We start from the raw sequence: 24,588 nt of genomic DNA, 5'->3' as shown, positions 1-24,588 counted from the left end.
ACGCTGCTGGCTGGGTCGCCCTGCACTGGAAAGCAGGGCCACGCTGGACCGCGGCCTCGCTCTTTCTCTGAAAGGCGCTTTAGCCAGCTGAGGCTCCCGGTGGCAATGCAGCAGACAACCTCTACCCCGAAGCATGCCAGAGCCAGGCCAGCATCCGCGAGCTCCAGAAGCAGTGTCCGAACGCGGCTCCGCCCTTGCCAGGCCAGATCCCTCCCTGCTCGGGCTTTCCTCCGCCTCCCGCTCCCCTCGCCTAGAGATGGATAGAGGAGCGGTATCTCAGTTCCTAAGACCATCGGAAATATGTGTTTTCCAATGGTCTTAGGCGACCCCTGTGAAAGGGTTGTTCGACCCCCAAAAGGGTTGCGACCCACAGGTTGAGAACTGCTGGTCTAGAGGCCATATTTACTTAGTAGCCTATGTATATCACTGAATGCAAAGATTCAGTGAAAATAAAGCTGTAATGTATTTTTCCAAGTTCAAAGACTCCCTTGGAAAGGATTTTTAAGGGATCTGTGGATCCCAGGTTAAGAATCTCTGCTCTAAGCTAAAATAATACAGTGGAATAATATTGGAAACAAATGCTTTAAAGACAAGTACTAATTAGACCAGCATATGATTTTTTTATACTTCTAGTATAGTATTTCTAAGATTAATGTACTTAAAAAATTGACAATGATATTGTTAAATCAATTTAAAACCTAAATAATATAATATAAAGAGAATTAATTTTATAAGGATATATCTCAGTTTAAAATCTCCTCAAATTGCTATAAACAAATCAATTGTACATTAAAAAAGAAGTATTTCCCCCCAAAAATGTGCGTATTCATTAAATAGTAATATTAACTGAAGTTTCCTACCTCACAAGATTGTTTACTCTCCATTATCTTTAAAATAGAGTCCTTCAGAGCATGATGCACAAACCGTGTAGCTGTAGCTTTCATATACTGCTCCATAAGTGTACTTGCCAGTGTGGTGGCACGGAATAAGGTAGTGGCTTCATCTGAATAGAAACATGTTTATATACTGGGTTCAAATATTATATATGGCATTTTTTTTAAAAAAAACTGAGAGATGTTTATGGTGCAAAAGACATTCTAAAAGAGAGGATTAGGAATCTTGGGAAAAGAGAAAATAAATGTCATAGAAAATTAATTTCACAAATCAGTATTAAATATTTACAATGTACCTTCCACGCATATTTCTCTGTCATTTAGTGTTCGCAGTAATAATGCTTCCAGTTTTTCATGGAGAAAAATTTTAAGTAAAATACTAGCCAGCAATGTTCGATCTTGTCCACACACATGAGATAAGGCATAGACCACATGCAACTCTTTTTGCAGTACCAACTGAAAAATAAAGGTTAATTATTGAATGTAAAACTGAAAATATCATTGCTTTCTTTTTCTTAAAAGAAAAAAACAAGCATATCAAAAACTAGTTAATGCAAAAATAGAATAGAATGTAAAGTAGCTGCAGAATCTATTGTATTTTTACAATAAAAACCTATTTTAAATGTTTTTGAGTCTCTGATACACTTGTACTCCAACTGATATACATTATTTCTAAACATTTTACAATTTTCATGTATTTCTGATTTCAGTTCTTTTTCCCCTTACAAGCCGTACTCTAAATGCTTTAATTCCCATTGCTATGTAACACGCAATATATATGAAAGTCATTTTTTAAAATTTAGTCAAATTTCTGTTACAAATATATGCTGTTAATTCTGCTATTATTACATATTCTCCAAGTTAAAATTACCAATCTAATATCATTGATAAAATATCTTAGTATAGTGTTAAGTTTATCCCTGAGGTTGTGAGCATGTATCTTTTTAAATTGTGGTATTTTTTATTTAAATATCTTGGAATTATGCCTAGTTAAAAAAAATCTGTTTTTTTTTAAAGATTTGAATAGTGCTGCATGTTTCTTTACACTACTTTTGAAGTTTTCTTTACACGTCTCCCACATAAGGTAATATATTCCTTCTGTCTCATGGCATTTCCAGCATTTATTACAGAATGCTTATTGATGGAGCTGTATACCATCTATAAACATTTTATTATCAGTTTTCTCTTAAGTTATAGCTTGAGTAAATTTTATAGACATGTTCCATAGTTTTTCTCATTGTTGTCTGGGGACTTTTTAAATAAAGTTTTGCATCCAGTTTATCATACAATTTTAATTTGTTCTGTTTCTTTATCAAATGTAATTGACACTTTATACATGTACCTAATAGGTGGGCTTGATTCTGTACAAGCACTTCAAATATTGTCATTTTTCTTAGAAGTCTTCCCTAATTTTTGAGGCCAGTTTTTATTATTCCGACAATTTATAGTACATAGACTATGATAATCTTTAAGCCTTCACCAAGTAATTTTTGTTGTAATTCTTGTTTAATCTATTATAGCAATAGCACTTAGACCTATATACTACTTTACAGTGGTTTACAGCCCTCTCTAAGCAGTTTACAGAGTCAGCATATTGCCCCTAACAATCTGGATCCTCATTTTACCTGACCTCAGAAGGATGGAAGGCTTAGTCAACCTTGAGCCGGTCAGGATTGAATTGCTGGCAATTGGCTCAATTAGCCTGCAATACTGTATTCTAACCACTAGACTATATCTGCATATATAATTCTTACTTTAGTAATCTCCAGTGTGAAAGGCATTTAAACAAAAGGCTAGTAGTGAAATGGTTGGACTTACTGTGTTTCTCGTGAAGTTCCAAACTTTGTCTTATAGTAAATCCTTTCATCTATGGAGATTCTCAATCATCCAGATCAGGGTTGTCCCAAAAGTGCTTTTTCAAAGGCAACTGGATTTTTTTTTTTTCCTTGAAAATGTTTCATGTGAAAGGACACCACCTATCTGTTGTCCTTTTAGCAGTTCCAAGAAGGTTCCATATCCATTTGCATATTGATTTAAGTGACCTTGAGGGTTCAGATAAACCCCCAAATGAACTCAATGACTCTCAGAGACCTTCAGAGTGCAAAGGACCAGATGATTGCAAAGAATATAAATCCTTCCATTCCCAGGACTAAAGAAATGTATTGGATGAGAAGTGAAATGTTTTCAAGAAAAGACAAAGTCCAGTTGCCTTTGAAAAAGCATCTTTGGGACTATAAGTCATTTCCAATTTTTGTTCTTTTTCATGTCCCTTCTTCATATAGATTTAGGTAGTTCATGAGCTATGCAAATAATAAAGTTCTAGATTTTATGTATTCTGTTATCTATCACAGACAGCTTGCTCTATAATATAGTTTGAAGTTTGGAAGAGCAATATTACTCTATCTTTTAAGTCTTGTAAAATTGTCATTGTTTTCCGAAGTATTTCAGTGTATGGCTTAAGCAAATCTAAACATCTTCTGTTCAAATTGAGAGCTACACAAAAATATAAACACCTTGAAAGACCAAAAAACTTTAGTTTTCTTATATTGACAAACTTTTAAAATGTTTTTCAAAATGCCACTGAAATCACATTATTTCAATACCTCTTTAAATTCACTGTATTCTTCTTCAGGCATTATTTTCTCCATAGAATATCGTGCTCGGACACGCAAAGAGCCTGGTTCAATACCTTTCAGGGGTACATGTGAACTGAGCTGAAACCATTCATCTGTTGCTTGTCCTTTCTGCAGTCGATTCAACTGGCATCGCATAAATACTTGAAATATAACAATTCAGATTATAGTTAGTGTTTTGCAATTCTGTTATAACTAACTGACATTTCAAAAGGTGCAGGCCCTGGCCAACATTATCTGGGCTAGAAGTTTTAAAGGTGAGGCCTAGTTAAGACCTAGATGGACCAGGAAATCACAGTGGTATTGGCTAAACCTAGGGGGTGGAAGGGTGTAGGTATACATGTATGTATGGGCTGACATTCAAGTTCGATGTGAAAGATATAACAAGACTCTCTGTATGTTAGTTAGAATATTATACTTGACTTCATTCTTATTTTAATGTTTTAAACATATAATAAAACATGAATTATTTCATCCCTGAATTCAACAAAATGTCTGAAAATTGTCTTTAAACAATTTTCCAGTAGGATAAACTGTAGCATAATTCAACATGGATTACACAATCCTTTTCTCTCTTATAGCATGGATTACACAATCCATGTGTAGCATGGATTACACAATCCTTTTCTCTCTTATACAGAATAAAGCATTCTAAATTCTAAGAATATGTAATGGATTGTGCACCTGGAGTAGTAGTAAATAGGAGTTTTACAATAAAGAGCTTTACCAAACAGAGGGCCAGATTAAGAGACTGAGCAGTCCTAAACTGGATGGGGAAGGAAAGGGAAGAGGTTGAGGGTAACCACGTCCGAGAATCTCAGAATATATCTATTAAGTTAGAAGCTTTTAGCTTCAGTATGGCAAAATTCTGTCCCTTAGGTGTTAGCAAATAAAGGATTGGATTCAGTTCAATTTTGCTATGTTGTCTTTGGGCTTGGGCCTGACCGTATATCTAGTTATCTACAAATGCAAACAACAAAGTATTTATCAGGACCATTCTACTTGAAAATTGATGCATCAAATCATTTCCTCAGAGAGAAAAATACAAAAAGATTTATTTTCTTCAAAGACAAAGATTTTCAAATTTAAATATTTTTTTTCAAGTTCACCTATATATTAGACATTTTATCTCCTCTTACATCAGTTTCAGAACATATAACTTTATTATTATTATATCTATTTCACTTTTCCAGAGTTTCTGAAGTGTTTTAGGTGGATATTTTATATCTGTACTATTTCTAAAGACAGTTACATACATTTGAATAACACAGGATCTATTTTGTTTGACCACCATTTTTACTTATGAGTTATCTTTTTCCTAAAGGCTAAAGGTACAGATTCTTTTGTGCTATTCCCCTTTCATGTACTTCTAGTGCAGAGCTGCAAGTTGTTTTGCTGATGTAAATAAAAAAAGAATCATGTTTGCTTCATAATATTTTATTCTTTGCTCTAAAAATATTTAAAATACTCATTTGTGTTTGCTTGATATGCTATTATTATTGATACATTATTACCAAACCTATTCCTACCAAAAATTCTGATCAAAGTGTTTGCATGTTGCAAGACCACATACATGAAATAATATTCCTTTTGCTTTACAACCTCTCCAATACAAAACTGAAAACCACATGTCCTATAAGAGAGTAGAGCTGGGTAAGTAGCACTAATGAGACTGAGTTTCAATCCCCCAAGTTTTGTCCTCAATTTTACTTCCTAAATCTATTTCCCATATTTATCTTCTTCAAGAAATGACTATGGACAGACCTAGTGCATAATCTGGGGGTCCTCCCAGATATAAGGTTCCTGGCTAGGAGGGCTTTGGTAAATCTTTGGGTTGTGTGTCGGGGGGGAGGGTGTTGCAAATAATCACTCATGCCCTTGTGACCTCTCATCTGGACTACTGCAGTATGCTCTACATGGAACTTGAGGAGCATTTGGAAGCTTCAATTGGTGCAAAATGTAACAGTACTTCATGAGCTGAATTGGTTGTCAGTGTGCTTCCTGATGTAAGTCAAGGTGCTGGTTATCCCCTTAAAAGTCCTTCCTGGCTTAGGAACAGGTTCTTTGAGGGACCATCTCTCCCCAGTTATTTCTGCCATTCAATCGGCCAGGAAGGATAGATATGCTTCAGGTCCCATTGGCCAAAGAATGTTAGTTGGCAGACCCTAGAATGCATTCCCTAACTCTAACCTATAGCGTCCAGCTTGTGGAACATTCTACCTTTGGAATTCAGGATGGCTCTGACCCTGCTGGCCTTTCATAAGGCCCTAAAGACTTAGTTCTGGCCCTGGCCCTGAGACAGTGCAAGGACTTGCTTTTCGGTTATGCTAGAGATCTGAGTTTACATTGCTTGGCCAATGTGTTTTTTAACTTTGTAATGTTTGTAATTAATTTTTACTTTAACTCTGTTATCTAGAGTCACTTGTTGAGATGGGTGGCCATATAAATGGAATAATAAAAAAATAGACAGATAAATATAATACTTGTTCCTCCTTTATTATCATCATAGAGTAGGCTCAAAAAGTTGGGCACATACTCATGCTTGGTTAAACTTAATTTTTGTTGACTTCTACCTGCATACCAGGCATTGCCTTTGTTGTTTCATCTCCCAAAGGTCCTCAAAGAATCAAGGAACTAAGACAGATCAGCCAACCAGCAGAGGCTATCTGGGAAAAACTTTGTCAAGGGCCAGAGATGCTACATCATATTAGCAGCAAACTAGTTCATTTGGGTTTAAGATTGCTGATGAATTCCCCAAGTGTCTATTGGAAATCAGTGCATTTGAAGACCTTTGAAATGAGAATACATAATGACTATCCTCTCTTGTTTTTGAAGTATTTTTATGAATGAAATTACAAATGAGTGCAAAAGATGAAGAACCAACAGCAATGAACATTTACAATAAATTATGTGCTAAGGATGATAATGTAGGAAGGGGACAAAAGCTGCTCTAAGTTATGTGAAAACTTTTTTTATTTAACTGGGGAAAAGTCATTTTAGTTTTTGATAAATGTAGTAGTTTTGAAATCTTTTTTTAAAAAATATCAAACTTACATATATCTGGATCTTTACTCTTCTTTGTTTTGTTACTAAGACTTATTTCAAACCTGTTGATATCAGAAGAAAGATCACTGGGGGAAAAAAAAAGAAAAATCAGATTCATATTTGTATTCCATCTTCGCACTAAACATCAAAATGGCAGAAAGTTGTTGGTATTTTCATTACAGTTGTATTGGTTAACAAATAAAAAAAGCTACATACTATAAAACTGTATGATTTCCAATTCCATTTTAAAGGAGCTGTTTTTTAAAAAATCTATTCAGTTTGTTGGCAAACATCCCTGTCCCATGTAACAGAATTTGCATGAAACTTACTCAAACACAAACTCCTCTGACCACACAGGGTTCTGACCTTCTCGTACATGGGTTTTTGCCACCTGAACACTGTTCAGGGATATATTACAGTAAGGACTAGTAAAATGCTTTGCAGGAAGTGTATGAGCTTCTTCAACATGCAATATAAGACTGCTGACCTAGAAAAATTACAACAGAATTTTAAAATTTATTTTACATAAATTACAAAGTATAAAAATTGTACATAAATTATAGTTACATTCACTGATATATCAAGTAATTATATATCTAGTAATACCACATTAAGAATCTAATGCAATAACACATTAGATTTAATTTGAATTGTATTGTGTATTCTTTCATATCTATCTAATGTTGGTAAAGAAAGCAGAAAAATGCCTGGACAGAATTTACACTACTGAAATAAGAATACAGTGCAAAATTATTGACTGATGGTTTTTAACTGTGGGTTTGTGCCTGCATAGAGCAAATTCAGAGAAACTGATATTACTGCTCCAAAGATACCTCGATAAAGACAAACAGAACCTAAAGAAACAATAAAAGGGACATGTGTTTAGTTATTGAAAGGGATGGGGTGGGGAAAAGCACATATTGCAAAGTAAATTCAAAAACTGTCAATCCCCTTGGAATGTGACAATCTTCTACAACAGACATGTCAAACACAAGGCCCAGGGACAGATGTGGCCCACCGAGTGGTTTCATGTGGCCCACAAAGCCATCCTGGAAACAGTGAGGGAACGGCCCTCATTGCCTTGGCCCTGGCCCAGGCCAGCCAGGAGCCAATGTACAATTTTGTGGTAGACATCTATGATGAAACGCATTCAGTCTTAGCTCCACAAGGCCGTCTGGAACCAGCCCCTGCTGTGTTGGCCCAGCCCCCGAGGTGCATGCTGGGGAGGTGTCACCCTTTGTGAGGAATGCACCGTTGCCTGGAAGTGGCCAGCAAATGGCACCTACTTCACATATCCAGCTTGATAGGCTCCAGGGGAGGGGTTTCATGGGCTCCAGGGGATGGGGTTTCGGCAGGCAGCGGGGTGCTCTCCTCACAGTGCTGAGAGACTGAGCTGGGTGACGTGATTCCAAAAAGAAGTGTGAGGGTACCCAACTCCCAGCCTGCCCGGTTTTGGCAGGCAGTGGGGTGCTCTCCTCACAGCGCCAAGAACTGAGCTGGGTGGCACGAATCTGATGAGAAGTGCAATGCTGCTTAGCCCCCAGCCTGCCCAGTTTCAGAAGGCAGCAAGGTGCAAAGTTGGTGAGCTTTGCACTGCCTGGCTCAACCTCTCGGCACTGTAAGGAGAACACCCCGCTGCCTGCCAAGACCAGGCAGGCTGGGAGCTGGGAGGCATTGCACAGGTAACTTTGACTCTCACACTGCTCATAGCATCCCCTCCCCCAGAGCCCACCAAGCCAGATATGTGAAGTAGGTGAAGGCCATTTACTGGCCATTTCCAGGCGGTGGTGCATTTCTTCATTCCTCATGAAGGGTCACACCTCCCCAGCTGCATTGCTTGCCTGTTTTTCTCCCTCCCTCATCTCAAATATTTCTCCACCATTCTGTACTTAAGAAGGAAGGAAGGAAGAAAAGAACGAAAGAAGGAGAGGGAGGGTCTGCTTTAGTCCTGCCCTACTGCCCTTTCACCATTCCCTTGCCCCTCCTCCTGGCCTATCGTGAGGGTCTCCCATCCTATTGCTAAGGAAGCTTTGGATACAAAGCCAGGTCTCCTCCCATGGAGACGGAATAAGCCTCCCTCTGACTTTGCCCTCGTACCCATCATGAGCAACCTGGCTAAGGAGAGCAAGCACAGCAGCAGCAGCAGCAGCCTTGAGGAGGTGGTAAGTGCAGCTGAGCGCCCTCTTGAGAAAGTGGGGCTGGGCTTGGTGCTGCCGATGCTCGAGGGCCAGGCTGGGCATTTGACCTCTGCTACCCAAGGCTCCGGGTAGCCCGTACCAACATCCAATTCCCCCGCATGGCCTGAGAGGAACAGTGAGGCTCCTCCAGTGGACCATGCCTTGGCACTTGACCTGGTTCCATCCCTTTCTGCAGAGATCCTCAGATCTATCCCACTCCTGCCCAGGCCCCCACAGGCACCCTTGATGCAAATGATGTACAGCTGGCCATGCCCACCCAGTAGGCCACACCCACTCCATTTACGTCCACCCAGTAGGCCGCACCCACCCCGGCCACACCCACCCAGCCCCCCAAGGGCAACCGCAATGCTGATATGGCCCTCAATGAAATTGAGTTTGACACCCCTGTTCTACAAGGTATCCTACATTGCTACTAATGCAGGAACTAGTAGAAAGGTGAAGAGGAGGATCATGATGCCACTTCCTGGGGCATGAAGAAATGCCATTGAATATGGAAGGCATAAGCATCCAATCTTTATTCAAGCTTCTCTGTAATTCATAAGAGTTTGCTCTATGCAGATACATATAGCCTTTTGAAAGAATGTACAGCAATTCTACAAGTAAGTTACTATTTAATCATAAAACCACTATTTTTATGATTAAGAGAACTTATAGAGACTAATTTTGTCACATATAAAATTGGAAGAAAGAATACTGTAACATCTAAATGTTAATTGTTCTACCAAATATTAAGAGGCAGTCAATACAATTTGCTATTTATTATTTATAATTCTCAATAATTTTTGGAAGGCAATGCAATAAAAGATATATAATTATTACAATAATATACACTTTCTGGGTTAGCTTCTCAATAAAAATGTCTCATTTATGCTAAACAACTAGCTTTCAGAGGAGAATGTACTTAGTTCTCAGATTATACTTTATGCATACATATATAGGATGACATTTACACAATGATATCCCACTATAATTAGACATAAAACCCACTGAAATGACATCCCATACTACCACATATATATATATATTGCTCCATCTTGATTATAGAGCGATCTATAAGAAAAATGCCAATTAACACCATAATTGATTATATAACTGAGTTTTCTTAGAATTTGACTTTGATTTCATTATTAAAGTCAAAATTAAAGTTAAAAATTATTAAAAGCAAAGCAGTAATTGTATGTCATTAATATTATTAACTCAATTTATTTCATGTTTATTTCAATCTTTAATTTGTTTAAAGTACATGATAAAGTGTCAATATGATTATTCTTTAAAAAAGTTATAACTTCTTTACTTTATGCAAGTAATAGATTAGTTCAATCAAAAACATTTCAATTTCAGTGAGAACACATTACCTGACGCAAGCGCTTATTAGATGTTCCTGAACTTGTTTTTCGTAAATTGCAAAAAGTTTGCAAAACTTTCATCCAGTCCTGCAAGTAAGAATATCTCAGATCAGCAGTTTCCACCTATGCAGTGCAATCTTTTATATGTCCATAGCTGGATACAGGATTACAGACAAAATTGCACTTATGTTTAATCCCTTAACTAATTTCTAGGTGTTCTAGTCAAGTTTAATTTGTTATAGTAGGTCTCTTTCTTATTTCTCCTAATGCAGAAAAATAGAATGATCATAATCAATTAAACATTTAATTACAGGAAGGTAAAGTATAAAGGCAACAAAATACACTTTTTCTGACTGCCCTATTTCTGTAAGTATCTGCTCTTGTTCACTCCTAAACAGATCTCTTAAATAATGACAACCCTTTACCCTCTACCCTTTAATAAACTGCTTCAATAAGCTATATATCAATCTCCTTGCAAGGAAAAGGTCCTTTTTGGGGGCCAGTGTATGCTCAAGTACACACACACACACAAAACTGAAAAATATAAGATAGTAGCCTTATTAGGAGCCAAAAACTTTTGACCACAAATATTATAAATACAAATTACTATGGCAAGCACATTATTACAATCCAATCTATTTTTTACCACAGTATATTAAAAACATGTCATATACAGCTATCCTAATCATATTATATCAGCAGATTTTTTGCATATTTACCTGTGCTTGTTCTGGAGTTTCTCCTGCAAAGTAAAAGATGTAATGCTCTTCACTAAAGTGCTGAACTACTATCTGAAAACAGTTTGGCCTATTTAAAGAAAAAACAAACAAATAAAAACAGAATTCTTTTAACAGAATGCAGGTGTCATTCCTGGGACATGCAGTGCTTTTCACTCTCATATATGTTTACTATTATTACTCTCCTATTGCAGTGCATTAAATTACCTCTTTATTTTCCAAATATGCCTATATTTTAATTGATCATATGCACAGCCTCTTTTAATGCGCATTAATAGCAGCATTTAAGGGTTAATTGCCTCAATATGAGATGGGCAACAAATAAATCTAATAATTAAAAATAAATGAGTTAATATTGACTCCAAAAACTGCATGAATTGAAGTCTGAATTCTAAATAGTTTTAATTTGTTATAGTCTTCCTCAATCTAAAATGTCATTACATACAAATTTGTTTTTTGGTACCTAGTATCAGGCTTTATGTTGGTATATTTATGTCCAAGAACTAAGAAACTTTAAAAACAATTTTGAATGTTAGAAAAAAACATAATTTTGAGATAATCTAATATTTCAACTGAATTTTACAAAAAATGCACACCAGGATTGTAATCCAACAATTTAATGCAAATTATTTTTCTTAACTTTCCTAGCCCTAAGAGTGACAAATATCATTCATACATAGTACTTGTTTTTGTTAAAATTCTGTTACAGATTTTTGGGGTATTGGCCTCTATTCTACCAACTCTTAGAAAGTCTGCTTCATATCATACACATTATAATATCATCTTCTTCTTAAAGATAGTCAAAATACTTAGTTGAATTATTCAAGTCCTATCCTCAGGAATCCATAGGCCAGCGTTTCTCAACGTTTGTGTGACGGCGATCCCCATCACACGGATGCGCCGCCCCATGCGTGACGTCGCCCCCATGCGTGGCACGCATGCGCGGCGCCGCCCCCCAAGGGGGGAAAATGGCGGATCGCATTGTTTGGCGACCCCCGTAAAATGGTCGTTCGACCCCAAATGGGGTCGCGACCCATAGGTTGAGAACCGCTGCCATAGGCCATAAAATTGTTAGTTTTAATGTTCTTACACTGACCGAGCCCATATCCCACTAAAATGGACAAACAAAAATAAAAAATGGATCATTTTACTTCCAGAAATAAACCACTGGCTAAAGAGTTCGTGTTGACAAGAAATTTTTGGTTTCCTGGACTGCATTTCCTACGCAAAGGATTCTTGGCAAGAGATGGGCTGTATCTCATGAAAACAGGGAAAAATGTACTTGGAAAAAGACTGGTCCAAGAAGGGTTTTAAACTAAAATTGAGTGACCAATCATTAGAACCTGTAGAACACAAAACCAATCATAAATCCCAAGAAAATAAATCAAACAACAATCAGGAGATCCAGGAAACATACCCATGGACAGACATAAAAGTCTTAAATGTTTATATACTAATGCTCAAAGCTTGGGGAACAAACAGGGTGAACTAGAAGCAATAATACACAAGGATGGGTATGACATAGTTAGCATTACAGAAATGTGATGGGACAAAATCTACGACTGGAATGGACTGATGGATGGATACAAATTTTTCAAAAGAAACAGGTCTACAAAAAGAGGAGAAGGAGTTGCACTACATATCTACAAAAATGCACATGAACAAAGATAAAAGCCCTCCAGAATCTATATGGGTCAATATAAAAGGGAAAAAAGTGACATTGCCAGAGGGGTATACTACAGGCCACCCAACCAATCAGAAGAAATAGATGGTCTCTTTGCCAACCAGTTAACAAATGTATGTAGGAAGCACACCACAGTAGTAATGGGAGACTTCAATTACCCAGATATCAGCTGGGAGACAAACTCTACAGCAAGTGGGAGAGGAAACAGATTCCTAACCAAACTAGCCCACAAGTTTGTCATCAGAAAGATAGAGGAGGGAACTAGAAGTAAAGCTATACTAGACCTAATTCTTAGTAATAGAGAAGACTTGATAGAGGGAGTTGAAGTTGCCGGAACTTTGGGGGAAAGTGACCACATCATACTGGAATTAAACATAATGCAAACACAAGCAATAGAAAATAATTCAACCAATGTCTTAAACTTCAAAAGAGCTGATTTTAACAAACTCAGGTTCAGCAAAGGTTCAGAATGAGCAAAGACTTGCAACAGAAATCAAGGATAATAATCAACATATTAATAACAAGAGAAAGGTCAAGGAAACTGTTGGTCCACTAAAGAGAGAAGATGGCAAGGAAGTAATAGGCAGTAGAGAGAAAGCAGAATTGCTTAATTCATTCTTTGCATCAGTCTTCACACAAAAAGAAATTATAGCACAACATACCAAAAAAACCTGCGAAAGACAAAATAGAAACGAAAATTAAAATAAGCAAGAAATGGTAAGAGAACACCTATCAGACCTTGACGAATATAAATCACCAAGACCTGACAGATTACATCCCAGAGTTCTGAAGGGGCTGGCAGATGTTATCTCAGAACCACTACACCATATCTTTCAAAAATCCTGGAGCACCAGGGAAGTACCTAAGGATTGGAAAAGGGCTGATGTGGTTCCCATCTTCAAGAAAGGGGAAAAAAATAGACCCAGGAAACTACAGACTAATCAGTCTAACATTAATACCTAGAAGATCTTAGAAAAGATAATCAAAAAACGGAACTGCAAACAACTAGAAGCAAACGAAGTTATAACTGGTAGCCAGCATGGGTTTGTTAAAAACAGATCATGCCAAACCAATTAGTAGACCAGCGAAACGCTGTGGACATAGTATACTTAGGTATTCGACAAACTATACCACAATCTACTGCTTGGTAAACTAAAAAAGATGGAATAGACACCACCACCACCAGATGGATTCATAGTTGGCTGACAAACCATTCTCAATGAGTAGTCCTCAATGGTACCATATCCACATGGAAAGAAGTAAGCAGTGGGGTACCACAAGGCTCCATCTTAGGCCCAGTACTCTTCAATATCTTCATCAATGACTTAGATGAGGGAATAGAAGGGGAAATTTGCAGATGACACTAAGCTGGCAGGAATAGCCAACACCCCAGAAGAAAAGCTCAGGATTCAGAAAGACAAACTTGAACAATGGGCCCTATCCAACAAAATGAGTTTTAACGTGGAGAAAAGCAAAGTTTTACATTTAGGCAGGAAAAAATCAAAGATATAAGTACAGATTAGGTGAGACCTGGATCAAAAACAGTAATTGTGAGAGGGACCTTGGAGTCCTAGTGGACGATCACTTGACTATGAGTCAACAATGTGCAGCAGCAGCCAAAAAAGCTAATACAATCCTGGGTTGTATAAACAGAGGCATAGAATCAAGATCACACAAAGTATTAGTACCGCTTTATAAAACCCTAGTGAGACCGCACTAGGGTTTATAAAACCCTAGTGAGACCTGGAATAGTGCAACTAGTTTTGGTCACCATACTACAAAAAAGATGTTGAGACCTTGGAAAAAGTTCAGAGAAGAGCAACTAAGATGATCCAAAGCCTGGAGACTAAAACATATGAAGAACAGCTGCAGGACCTGAGTTTGGTTAATCTAAAGAAAAGAAGAAATAGAGGTGACATGATAGCACTATTCCAGTATTTGACAGGATGCCACAAAGAAGAGGGGGTCAAAATATTCTCCAAAGCACCAGAGGACAGGAAAAGAAACAATGGTTGGAAACTGATCAAAGAGAAAGGCAACCTGGAATTAAGGAGAAACTTCTTAACAGTGAGGACAATTAACCAGTGGAACAGCTTACATTCAGAAATCGTGGGCACTCCATCACTGGAGGTTTTTAAGAAGAGACTGGACAGTCACTTGTCTGAGATGGTATAGGTTCTCCTGCTTGAGCGGGGGCAGGACTAGAAGACTTCCAAGGTCCCTTCCAGCTCTATTGTATTCTATTATATTCTCTACTGTACTCTACTCTCATTTTTTGTTCCCTGTAAAATTTAAAAATCAATACATTGTACAAATCTTGAAAACAAAAATAATGTTTTTGGCGACTTACAATAGGCGATTTACAATAGCTCTTCAACAACATAAAATATAATGTATCAAGATTTATAATAATACAAAATTAAAAAAGAAAAAATGAGAGAAATATATTTTCTATTGTTCAAGAATCTCTTTTAAGTCGCCTTATAAGAGCCGTGGTGGCGCAGTGGTTAGAATGCAGTATTTCAGGCTAACTTACATTGTCAGTAGTTCGATTCCTTCAATCCTGACTGGCTCAAGGTTGACTCAACCTTCCATCCTTCCGAGGTTGGTAATGTGAGGAACCAGGTTGTTGGGGGCAATAGGCTGACTCTGTAAACTGCTTAGAGGGCTGTAAAGCACTGTGAAGCAGTATATAAGTCTAAGTGCTATTGCTATTTTGTTTTCAAGACTTGTACACTTTATTATTTTTAAAAATTAATGACATTCTATTATTTATATAAACTAGAATACTAAAAATAGAGAAGAGAAAAAAGATATTCTATTAATATTTATTACAATTTAGATTATTGTTACAAGCATTAAAATTATTTGGATTTTTCATTCAAGGCTGAGAATACATCTTGTATTGTTAATACACAACACATACACACACAAATGAAAGGGAAATATAGATGAATGGAACAAATTTAACAAGAATTAAAATAGAAAAAAGTAAAAAAAAACAATTAGGTTTTTAACTTTTCCATTTTTGCATATCTGCTAATTAGTATTATTTGTAGATACCTAGACCCCCCCTTAGGTGCCAATCTGCAAATAGTTATGTTTGCCATGCTCCATCATATATTGTTATCTATGGGAATCATTATTTCTTAAATTTGATTAAATTTCTATTGTACATATATGTTGCCCCTATTCTCCAAGTTTAAAATCCCATTCAGATATTGTCAGAATAGTGTCTTTACATTTGCTTCATTATTAATAAAATTAACCCCAAAATATTTGAAAATGGTGTTTATGAAAAATGAATAGAATATCTTACCTGCCAAACAGACTATCATGTACACCATAGACAGAACATACACTAAGATCTATCAATCCTTTGGGTTTAGTCGCTCGCTTTTCACTTTCAAAATAAATAAGTTGAGCATCATTTCCTTCTAAAATAAAGTACAAGTTTTTCCACCGCTTTCCTTTACCTGTAAACAGGGTAACGAGGCAGAATAAAATATGTGGATTTTCTATTATCAAATCTCTGACAGTCTGACTTCTAAAATCATCGTTATCAATCCTGCCTTATTTGTTCAAATTACCCAAAAATATTTTTTATGGATCTTTAACGATTTAGGAATGTTACATAAGGTAAACATTTAGCCAAACTCAAATTCTGACTGACTGCAGGGAAGGTTTCCTACAGTCTGGATTCATAAATTCATATCTTTCTGGAACTTTTCTTTTTTTTTATATTGTAACTCTATACATCATAAGCAGAAGAAAAAGGCAATTGAAGAATATTAAAATGTAAATATAAGTTAAAAAAAGACAGTAATATGTAGTTACACTCTATATAAAGCATACAGATTGTATAAGCATATAAGATTACATTATGTTTCTACCACACCATGTTTTTATTTATTTGTATCCATCCTTTATTATTTTTACAAATAATTTAAGGTGGTAAACATATCCAACACACCTTCTTCCTGTTTTACCCACAACAACAGTCCTGTGAGGTGGGTTGGCCTGAGAGAAAGTGGCTGATCCAAAGTCACCCAGCTGGCTTTCAGGCTAAGGTGGGGCTTGAACTCATGGTCTCCTGCTTTCTATCCTGGTGCATTAACCACTGGACCAAATTGGCTCTATTTAGTATAATTCAAGATTCCCTAAATTGCAGTATGTACAAGATTCTGGTCATTGACACTGAATGTATTTGCCACAAGTAAAGTAAAACTTAACTGAATTGTCAGATATTCACAGCCATTCTTAACACAAAAAAACTACGTTTTTTTACTTACTTTTTTTAAGAAGGTATCCTTTTTTAACAATATTTTTATAGAATGCATCTTTAGTTTTTCGCCGAATTGTATTGTAAATTTCTTTTCCATCTACAACATCGTTAAGCACTTGCCCTTGATGCTGAGGAAAAAAATATGTTAATTTTTCATTCTGAAACATTAGAATTCTAGAATGCATACTACAGCACACTGATTAGTTCATGCTGCTGCAAGATACTAATTAAAGAATGAGTTATAAAAGATAAAAATTCAAAATAGAATAAGCCTTTTCTTATTACTAACATTAATGTCAATTATGACTCTTTCTACCTAAAGAACAAGCCAATTTTTTATTTTATTTAGCTGATGTTTTTATCCTGCATTTATTACTTCTAAAATTAACTCAAAGCAGAGAACACAGATAATACTCCTCACTCCTATTTCCCCTACAACAACAGCTCTGTGACATGAGTTGGCTGAGAGTGACTGGCCAAAGTTCCCACCTGGCTTTCATGCCTAAGGTGGGACTAAAATTCAGTCTCTCTCTTCTCTGGGACAGCACTTTAACCACTGCACCAAACTGGCTCTCAATACACATTTGCAAGAGCAAATCATAAAAAATAATAAGCCATCTTTCTTTTATGACTTTGTCTCATTTTTGCAATTATTAAAAGCTTTAATTATAATTAAAAATTCATGTATTGACTCACCTGAATTGGAACAGGATCTTTAAGATAATAGCCTTCAACAATCTGTTCTTTTCTATAGTGATCTATGATGTCTGCTATACTGTTAAAAACAAAACAGGGAGTCAATTAAGAATTTTATAAAATTAAAATAGAATGGCTATAAAATATAGATGGGTGCAAAAGTACAGGCTTTTCTACTGAAAATGTTTTAATGAATTCCCAAATGAAAAGAAGTTGACACAATCTACACAAAGGGCAAAGCTAAATACACCATGACATCTTTCTGAAAATTTGAATGCATTCATACTATTCATGTGCAGTTGTTTATTGATTCAAAAATAAGAAAATATTGCAGTTATAAAAAGTCTGGACACTCTTCCAGTTAGCAATTTCTAATACCTCTCTAGAAATAACAGTTTCTGAAGAAGTACTGTATTTAGCCAAGACTATTCTTCCTGCTTTTGGAATGTTTTTTAGTTCAAAAATATTCTTGCATGTTTGAGATCTCGTGACATATTTTCATTACCATTTAAGTCTGAAGGCCAGACTTTGTTTTTATTTTCCTGGTAAGTACTCTGTATTTTATTTTTATTTTTTGTTAAGTCTTTTATTTTTCTTTACTATAAGAACTTCATGATAAATTTGTAGGTTGCCTTTCTGAAATACCCAACTTTTCAACTTTATCACTGACCAAGGTATTAGCTGTTGATATTTAATTGAATCCATTCTTTTTCTCACCTGTACAATATTTACTGTGCACTAGCTGCTTTAAATGCTTCATCCATTTTTTTTCTACAAATTTACTTTATGTAGTTGTGGCTAAACATTTCAATTCTGTTCTATCATTTCAAAGTGTCTTTGGAGATTCCCAATCATCCAGGTCATGGTTGTCCCAAAGGTGCTTTTTCCAAAAAGCAACTGGAATTTCTTGGGGTTTTCTTTCTTTGAAAACATTTTGCTTCTTATTCAAGAAGCTTCTTAAAAAAGCATCAAGAAGTTTCTTTATTTCTGAAGAAACTTCTTGGATGAGAAGCGAAACATTTTAAAGACAAACCAAGAAAGTCAAGTTGCCTTTTGGAAAAAGCACCTTTGGGATTATTATTTCACAGCACTTTGTTCCAAAATGTAGCAGATTTATCAAGTTTTATCTTTACATTTTAGATAATGTCATTTGTGATGAAGTCAAAGAAAACATTTCCTTTAGAAAACTCTTCAGTGCAGATCACTACCACCTAAGTAACATTGTACTGGGACAACTACTCCAGTGTCAGATAAATTTTCAACACATTATTTATAATCTGTTATCTGTTTTCTCACAGTTGAAATTGATAGCTAGAAATGTTTATAGTTTACTTTAAAATACTTTTGAAGAATGAATTATTTTCATTTGTACATGCTCAGATAGCTGCTTAGAGAAGTCTATGGTTATAGAACAATCACATCCTGAGAAATTATAAAGATCAGAATAAGGGTTCATTTGTAAAACTACCTCTAAATCTTTGTAGACTTAATGAGGTGGGTGGGGACACTCAGCAACAACTTTACTGTAAAAAGAAAGTAGCGCTAAATTAACTTGGTGTCCAAATTTCTCCATCTACCACATTTACTGCTTTTCTTCTTATTTTGAACAACAATGGAAAACCTGTTCAAATTTGCAGAACTGTATGTTATATTTAACACTGTACCCTTGTACCAGCTTCTGTTCACTTTGGGATTCACTTAAATGTAAAAAAAATTGCAATTGTAACTTCTTAAAACTATATTTAATAGCACATAATTAATACCTTTTTCTACAAATATGTATTTTTAAAATTGAAAAATAAAAAATATAAATTTTGTAAAAAAATTATGAATGTATATATTTTAATGTATCTAGTATTTAGTACCACATAAATAATACTGAAATTCTATAATATAAAGCAGAGGCCTAAAATATAAGAAAAAGTTCTAAGTCACAAAATTCTAATGTAAAGAAATCGTTTAGAACCAAGTTATATGACAGTCTTCATCTATAGCGTTGAGATCAGGAACAGTAGCATGTCTCTTTCTGTTCTCCTTTGAAAACAGGTAAGTGATCTCACACTAGGGACAGTATATTTTCAACCATATTCTCTCTTCCCTATGTAATGTTTTGTATCTGGCATATCCAGTCTCATCATTTTTAAAAGTGCAGGTACGCAAGCATAAATACAATTTCTTTCTGAGACTTCCAGTTCCACCCTGTACCGATCTGGCAGAGGGATTGCGAGGCTCTGCACCCCACAGCTGATTTTGCCCTGCCAGGGGACCCTAAATGGGTCAAAAGTCACCCCAGAGAGGCGACAAAGAAGGAGGGGCACCCCGATGATCGCGAAACCATAGTTGAAATATAAACCACTCAGAAAAGATGTTATATGTGGATGTTATAGGATATATAAGTAGTATGGTATCTTTATAATGTATGAAATACGAAAATATTGGGATGGGGTATGTAAATGAAAAGTTTGGATATTTAGGTAATTAATTTTGAGAAAACTATGACTGATAAGAATGGTTTGAATTCTGAGGGGAAATTAAGTTTAAATAAGAATTGTGAAACTAGGACACACAGGGCCTTAACAAGATGACTTTTACAAATACAATTGAAACATGTTAATTAGAAAAGATGTTATATATGGATGTTATTGTTATCTGTACAAACACAAAAAATGTTTATATCTAACCTTGTATGCATTGAAAATATTATATTTATCTAATGTTGACAAAGAATAACATTGGAAAAAGAGAAGATCAAGGAAACATACTATTAATTAATATATTGATCATGGAATTATAGAGATTAATTATTTTTTTTTCAAATATATGAACCCAGAAAACAAGCTGTTTACTAAGCACTAAAGATTGTTATTGCAAAAAATCAATAAAATGTATTTAAAAAATTTCTTTCTGCATTTTATTATTTGATATATTGCTTTGAAATGTCTCATTTTAAGATGGGGTTGAGGAATATTTTAAGTGCAGCTTTTATAAACTGTTGGTCTTTTGTTAATTTATTCTTATTTATATAAATTGCCCTGAAAGGGTTTTTATCTCTAAGAGGGAAAAGAAAAAATCATATTCAATCTTAATCACATTTACACTGAAAAGTTTGCAGTGTATTATAACAGGGAAGCAGGGTAAATTGCCCCGAGAGAGTTTTTATCTCTAAGAAGGAAAACAAAAAAATCATATTCAATCTTAATTACATTTACACTGAAAAGTTTGCAGTGTATTATAACAGGGAGGCAGGGTAAAACTGCATTTGAAGGCCAATATTCAAACGAACAAAAAAAATTTACATAATAAGACATACTTAAAAATGTGCCACTACCAATGGACCTAATAAATTCTCATACCATATATGCGGAAAAAATTATAAGAGGCTGAATAAAATTGCATTTAAAGCTAATATTGGAATAGTTATGGAAAAATCTTGCAGGCCACATCATTTACGTGTCTGTACATCATGCTTACTGAAATGCATTTGAATAATATCACTGAGTACAGACTACATCAACATAGCATTTCCCCCCTTTTTAGCATTCTCAATTATAATGTAAACATGCAATGACATCAGCACGCCAAAAACCTCTAAATATAAATATGCTGCATACATAAAACCTAGTATGGTAAATGGTAAAACAGATCCTCTCTGTTTGGATCCTTGTTAGCAACTTTACAATTATAGTTTTAATAAAACATTTTCCTAGCAAATACAGTACGTCAAATACTATTATTATTATTATTCAGTTTAGATTTTATGTTCAAAAATTGATCAGACTGTCAATGAAGCTTAGACCTTTCCATGCTCAGATTGCTTCCAGGCTCCTACTGAACCTCCAATATCGACTGCTTTCATAATTTGACAGCTGAATCTGGAAGTGTTAAATATTACTTCGATAGTATCCTTTACAGCTATAACTCTCAGACATATCAACTATTTTGTATTTCTGCAAAAAGTATTTTAATTTTGAAAATTTCATGATAATATGTCTTTGTCTTTCTCACGCACATGTGCATATGTAGAAGCGATCCAATAATGAAACTATATCTTGTGACAAAAGAAATTTTAAAAAAATGTTATATGAATGAAATCCTGCAGTGAACAGTTGAAAGGTATTACTTTTAATTAATTATATATACATGGTAATTAATTAATTATTTATTACCACGCATATACATGGTACACCACATACCAAAAAACTCAGCTAATTAGGACAAAAGTGTCTTTTGGGGAAGTTGATGTAAAAATAATGGGTTGAGTTCAGGAAAACTTGACTTATATAATAGGCTTTTTCTCTTTCCTTTGTAGCTTTCTCAGGATCAGAGCAGAAAAAGAGTGCTGCTGCAGTAGAAAACAGTTAGTGAGATCCAGCAGGATGCTTTAGATAAGCATAAGTAAAATTTCCACTCACAGAGTATAAAAATCAGGTTGTAATTTCAGTATCTAAACAAGAAGTACAGACATAAACTTAAGGTTGAATTATTGTACTTATTAACAACCACTGAGAATAGCTTGTAAGACTAGTCCAGTGTTTCCCAAACTTGACAATTTTAAGGCATGTGGACTTCAACTCCCAGAATTCCACAGCCAGCAACCCCATCCCAATATTTTCGTATTTCATACATTATAAAGATACCATACTACTTATATATCCTATAACATCCACATGCCTTAAAATTGTCAAGTTTGGGAAACACTGGACTAGTACATGCAGTGTAATTCAAGATGGCTTCAGATGAGAATGTTTTTTAAAAAGAAAACACTTTTTAGTTTTTCCTCATTGTCAAGTTACACAAACCAGATCCTGTAGAAATGGGGGTTTTATTGCTTAATTAAGGACTGTGGACTCTTGTTTCATACACGTCAAAGTTTTCAAATGGGAGGCTTCTACTGCCATACCCTTAAGAACTAGACAACTAGATAATGGGCGAAAGATAGTTTACCTTCAAAAAGGCTGACTCTGCTGCTAGCTTGATTTTCAATGAGAATGTCCGAATGCCAGACAGATTTAGTGAAGAAGATACTCGAGAAGCTTGTATGTGGGATATGCAAAAGGATACAATTGTTTAGCCTCATAACTTCTTCAACTTGAAGTTCTATGAGAGTTCAATGACCTTCTCAGCTAGGAGAACTTGATACTTTCTCAGTTACACCAGCTGCAGGATTTCTAACCACTCAGAAGTCAAGCTGGAAGCGAGAGAAATTCTCGGTTGGGGTGGACATCAATTCCCTGATTCATATTTGGCATATCCAAGTTCCATTATCTAGGTTAGGTCAAATCTTCTTTGGAAGTGAGAACTAAACTTAGCACTACCAAAAGTTATTCAAACACAGTCTACATCAACATACTTTTAAGAACTCGAAAAATAGAATGAAATGTAATCAGTATAAGTGCAGTTTTATGTCCTAAATTTTCTCTCATGTGAAAATTAAGTTCAGTGTCTAGTGATGAAGCAATGATATTTTTAAAAGAAATATAGCAGAATCTGCTCTTATGCCAACCTTTTTTATTTGTTAAGATCTGACAATGGACACATCTTCTTACTCATTTGAATACATGTAATCAATTTTTATTCAATCTATTATATACATTTTTAATTTTGTATCTTTCAAATTAAAAATAATCGTTACTTATATATTCTCCCTCCCTGCACAAAAAAGCAAATACCAGAAAACCACAAAATCTGATAGAATTCAGTATATATACCATTAATGGCAGTTAACAGAATACATAACACAAATTGTAGAATATGTTTGCAACATACCTGTTATAGTATCTGCCCCCCATCATAAACTGATTGTTTGGTGTTGGACATATTTTGAAACGCTGTATGTTTTCACTGGTTCGAAAGTAGAGTGAGTAATCCCCAGGTGTATTATCAGAAGGCCTCACAAGAAAACTTGATACTTGACCCACTAATTATAAAAAAGGAAAAAAGTTACAGATCTTTGTCAATAAATATATTTTATTTTATTGGTCTGGAATTTAGCATGTTATTTTTTCTTAGGATATTCTTGTTAATTAAATAATGATAAAGGAGTCGGGAATTTCTAAAAAAAAGTCAAACCTTTTCATGTCTTACTTTGCAAATAAAGCCTTCTATGTCTTGAAGTAATCCCTAATTTAAAAATCTTTGCTAGAAAAAAAAACGTATTTTTATAATAGACAATTTGGGCAAATACTAGAATGATTTTTAATTTTAGAATGATTTTTAAATTTTAGCTTAGACATGAGAATCTACAATCCCAGAGCCATATGTATGCCCTCAATTTTCAGTAGAAGCCCTATTCCCATCTGGCTACTCCAATGGATTTTAGTTATAAAATTGTGGAAACTGGCCATTCTTTTCCCTGCCAGTTTGAAACACATGAATAATATATTGCAAGTCCTAAAATAATTTTAATTTTTTTTAAAAAAAAGGCAAATTCCCCATTCCACCAAAACCCCTAAAAAGCAGAAAAATCCTGGCCTAAGCACACGTGTGACATTTCACCGTTCTAATTCTGTCAACAATGTTACATGATATTATTCAATTATGTTTTATATAATCAAAAATGGAAACTTTTCTTTTTAAAAAGAAGCCTTAATTCAACCACAGCATTTAGTACAGAAGACGTGCACATATTTAGGACTTGGTAATACTTCGATTTAAATTTAAATCCCCCCCCCCAAAAGGAAAAAAGACGAAATGGTTCATGAGAAATGCAAATACTATACAAATCGGTAACTGTGTCATAATCTGATGTTGTGCTATTGTCTTTTCCAGTTTCTGGAGATCTCAAAAAGGGACGTAACTGCTCTAAGGTGTTACAGAAAGATGCTACATTCTCACTTCCATGTTTCAACATTTGGAGGTAGAACAGTATCATATAATTCTAGCATACATTTCATATTAACAGATATTCTATAAATTAAAATTCACAAGTACCTGTCATCAGCAAACTATAAGCCTCTTGTTTTGAAATCTTTCCATGGAACCATCTTAAAAATACAACAATAACAATAAACACCAGGAAATATTAATGGCAAGTTCTTTGGTTTGCTTTAAGAAACATACATCTACAAACGA

The 24,588-nt window shown here is 35.1% G+C and overlaps 1 protein-coding gene across 1 annotated transcript in view; it reads right to left on the bottom strand.

Moving 5' to 3' along the window:
- The window catches only part of RASA1 (RAS p21 protein activator 1), a 55,103-nt gene that overhangs the window by 15,110 nt on the left and 15,405 nt on the right, over positions 1-24,588 (bottom strand). The window contains exons 7-18 of the mRNA XM_039359599.1: positions 24,448-24,500; positions 23,284-23,434; positions 17,518-17,596; positions 16,829-16,949; positions 15,856-16,012; positions 10,835-10,922; positions 10,125-10,202; positions 6,901-7,058; positions 6,581-6,657; positions 3,497-3,669; positions 1,190-1,349; positions 861-1,003 (exon numbers count right to left, since the gene is read on the bottom strand). Coding sequence (XP_039215533.1) covers positions 861-1,003; positions 1,190-1,349; positions 3,497-3,669; positions 6,581-6,657; positions 6,901-7,058; positions 10,125-10,202; positions 10,835-10,922; positions 15,856-16,012; positions 16,829-16,949; positions 17,518-17,596; positions 23,284-23,434; positions 24,448-24,500 — 1,438 coding nt within the window. The remainder of the gene's footprint in view (positions 1-860; positions 1,004-1,189; positions 1,350-3,496; positions 3,670-6,580; positions 6,658-6,900; positions 7,059-10,124; positions 10,203-10,834; positions 10,923-15,855; positions 16,013-16,828; positions 16,950-17,517; positions 17,597-23,283; positions 23,435-24,447; positions 24,501-24,588) is intronic.

The sequence above is a fragment of the Crotalus tigris genome, unplaced genomic scaffold (assembly GCF_016545835.1).
Source record: "Crotalus tigris isolate CLP2741 ecotype Arizona unplaced genomic scaffold, ASM1654583v1 scf7180000019095.371713, whole genome shotgun sequence".
NCBI classification, from domain to species: domain Eukaryota; kingdom Metazoa; phylum Chordata; class Lepidosauria; order Squamata; family Viperidae; genus Crotalus; species Crotalus tigris.
Note: the sequence above shows the minus strand (reverse complement) of the source record. Positions and strands in the feature narration are given on the sequence as shown.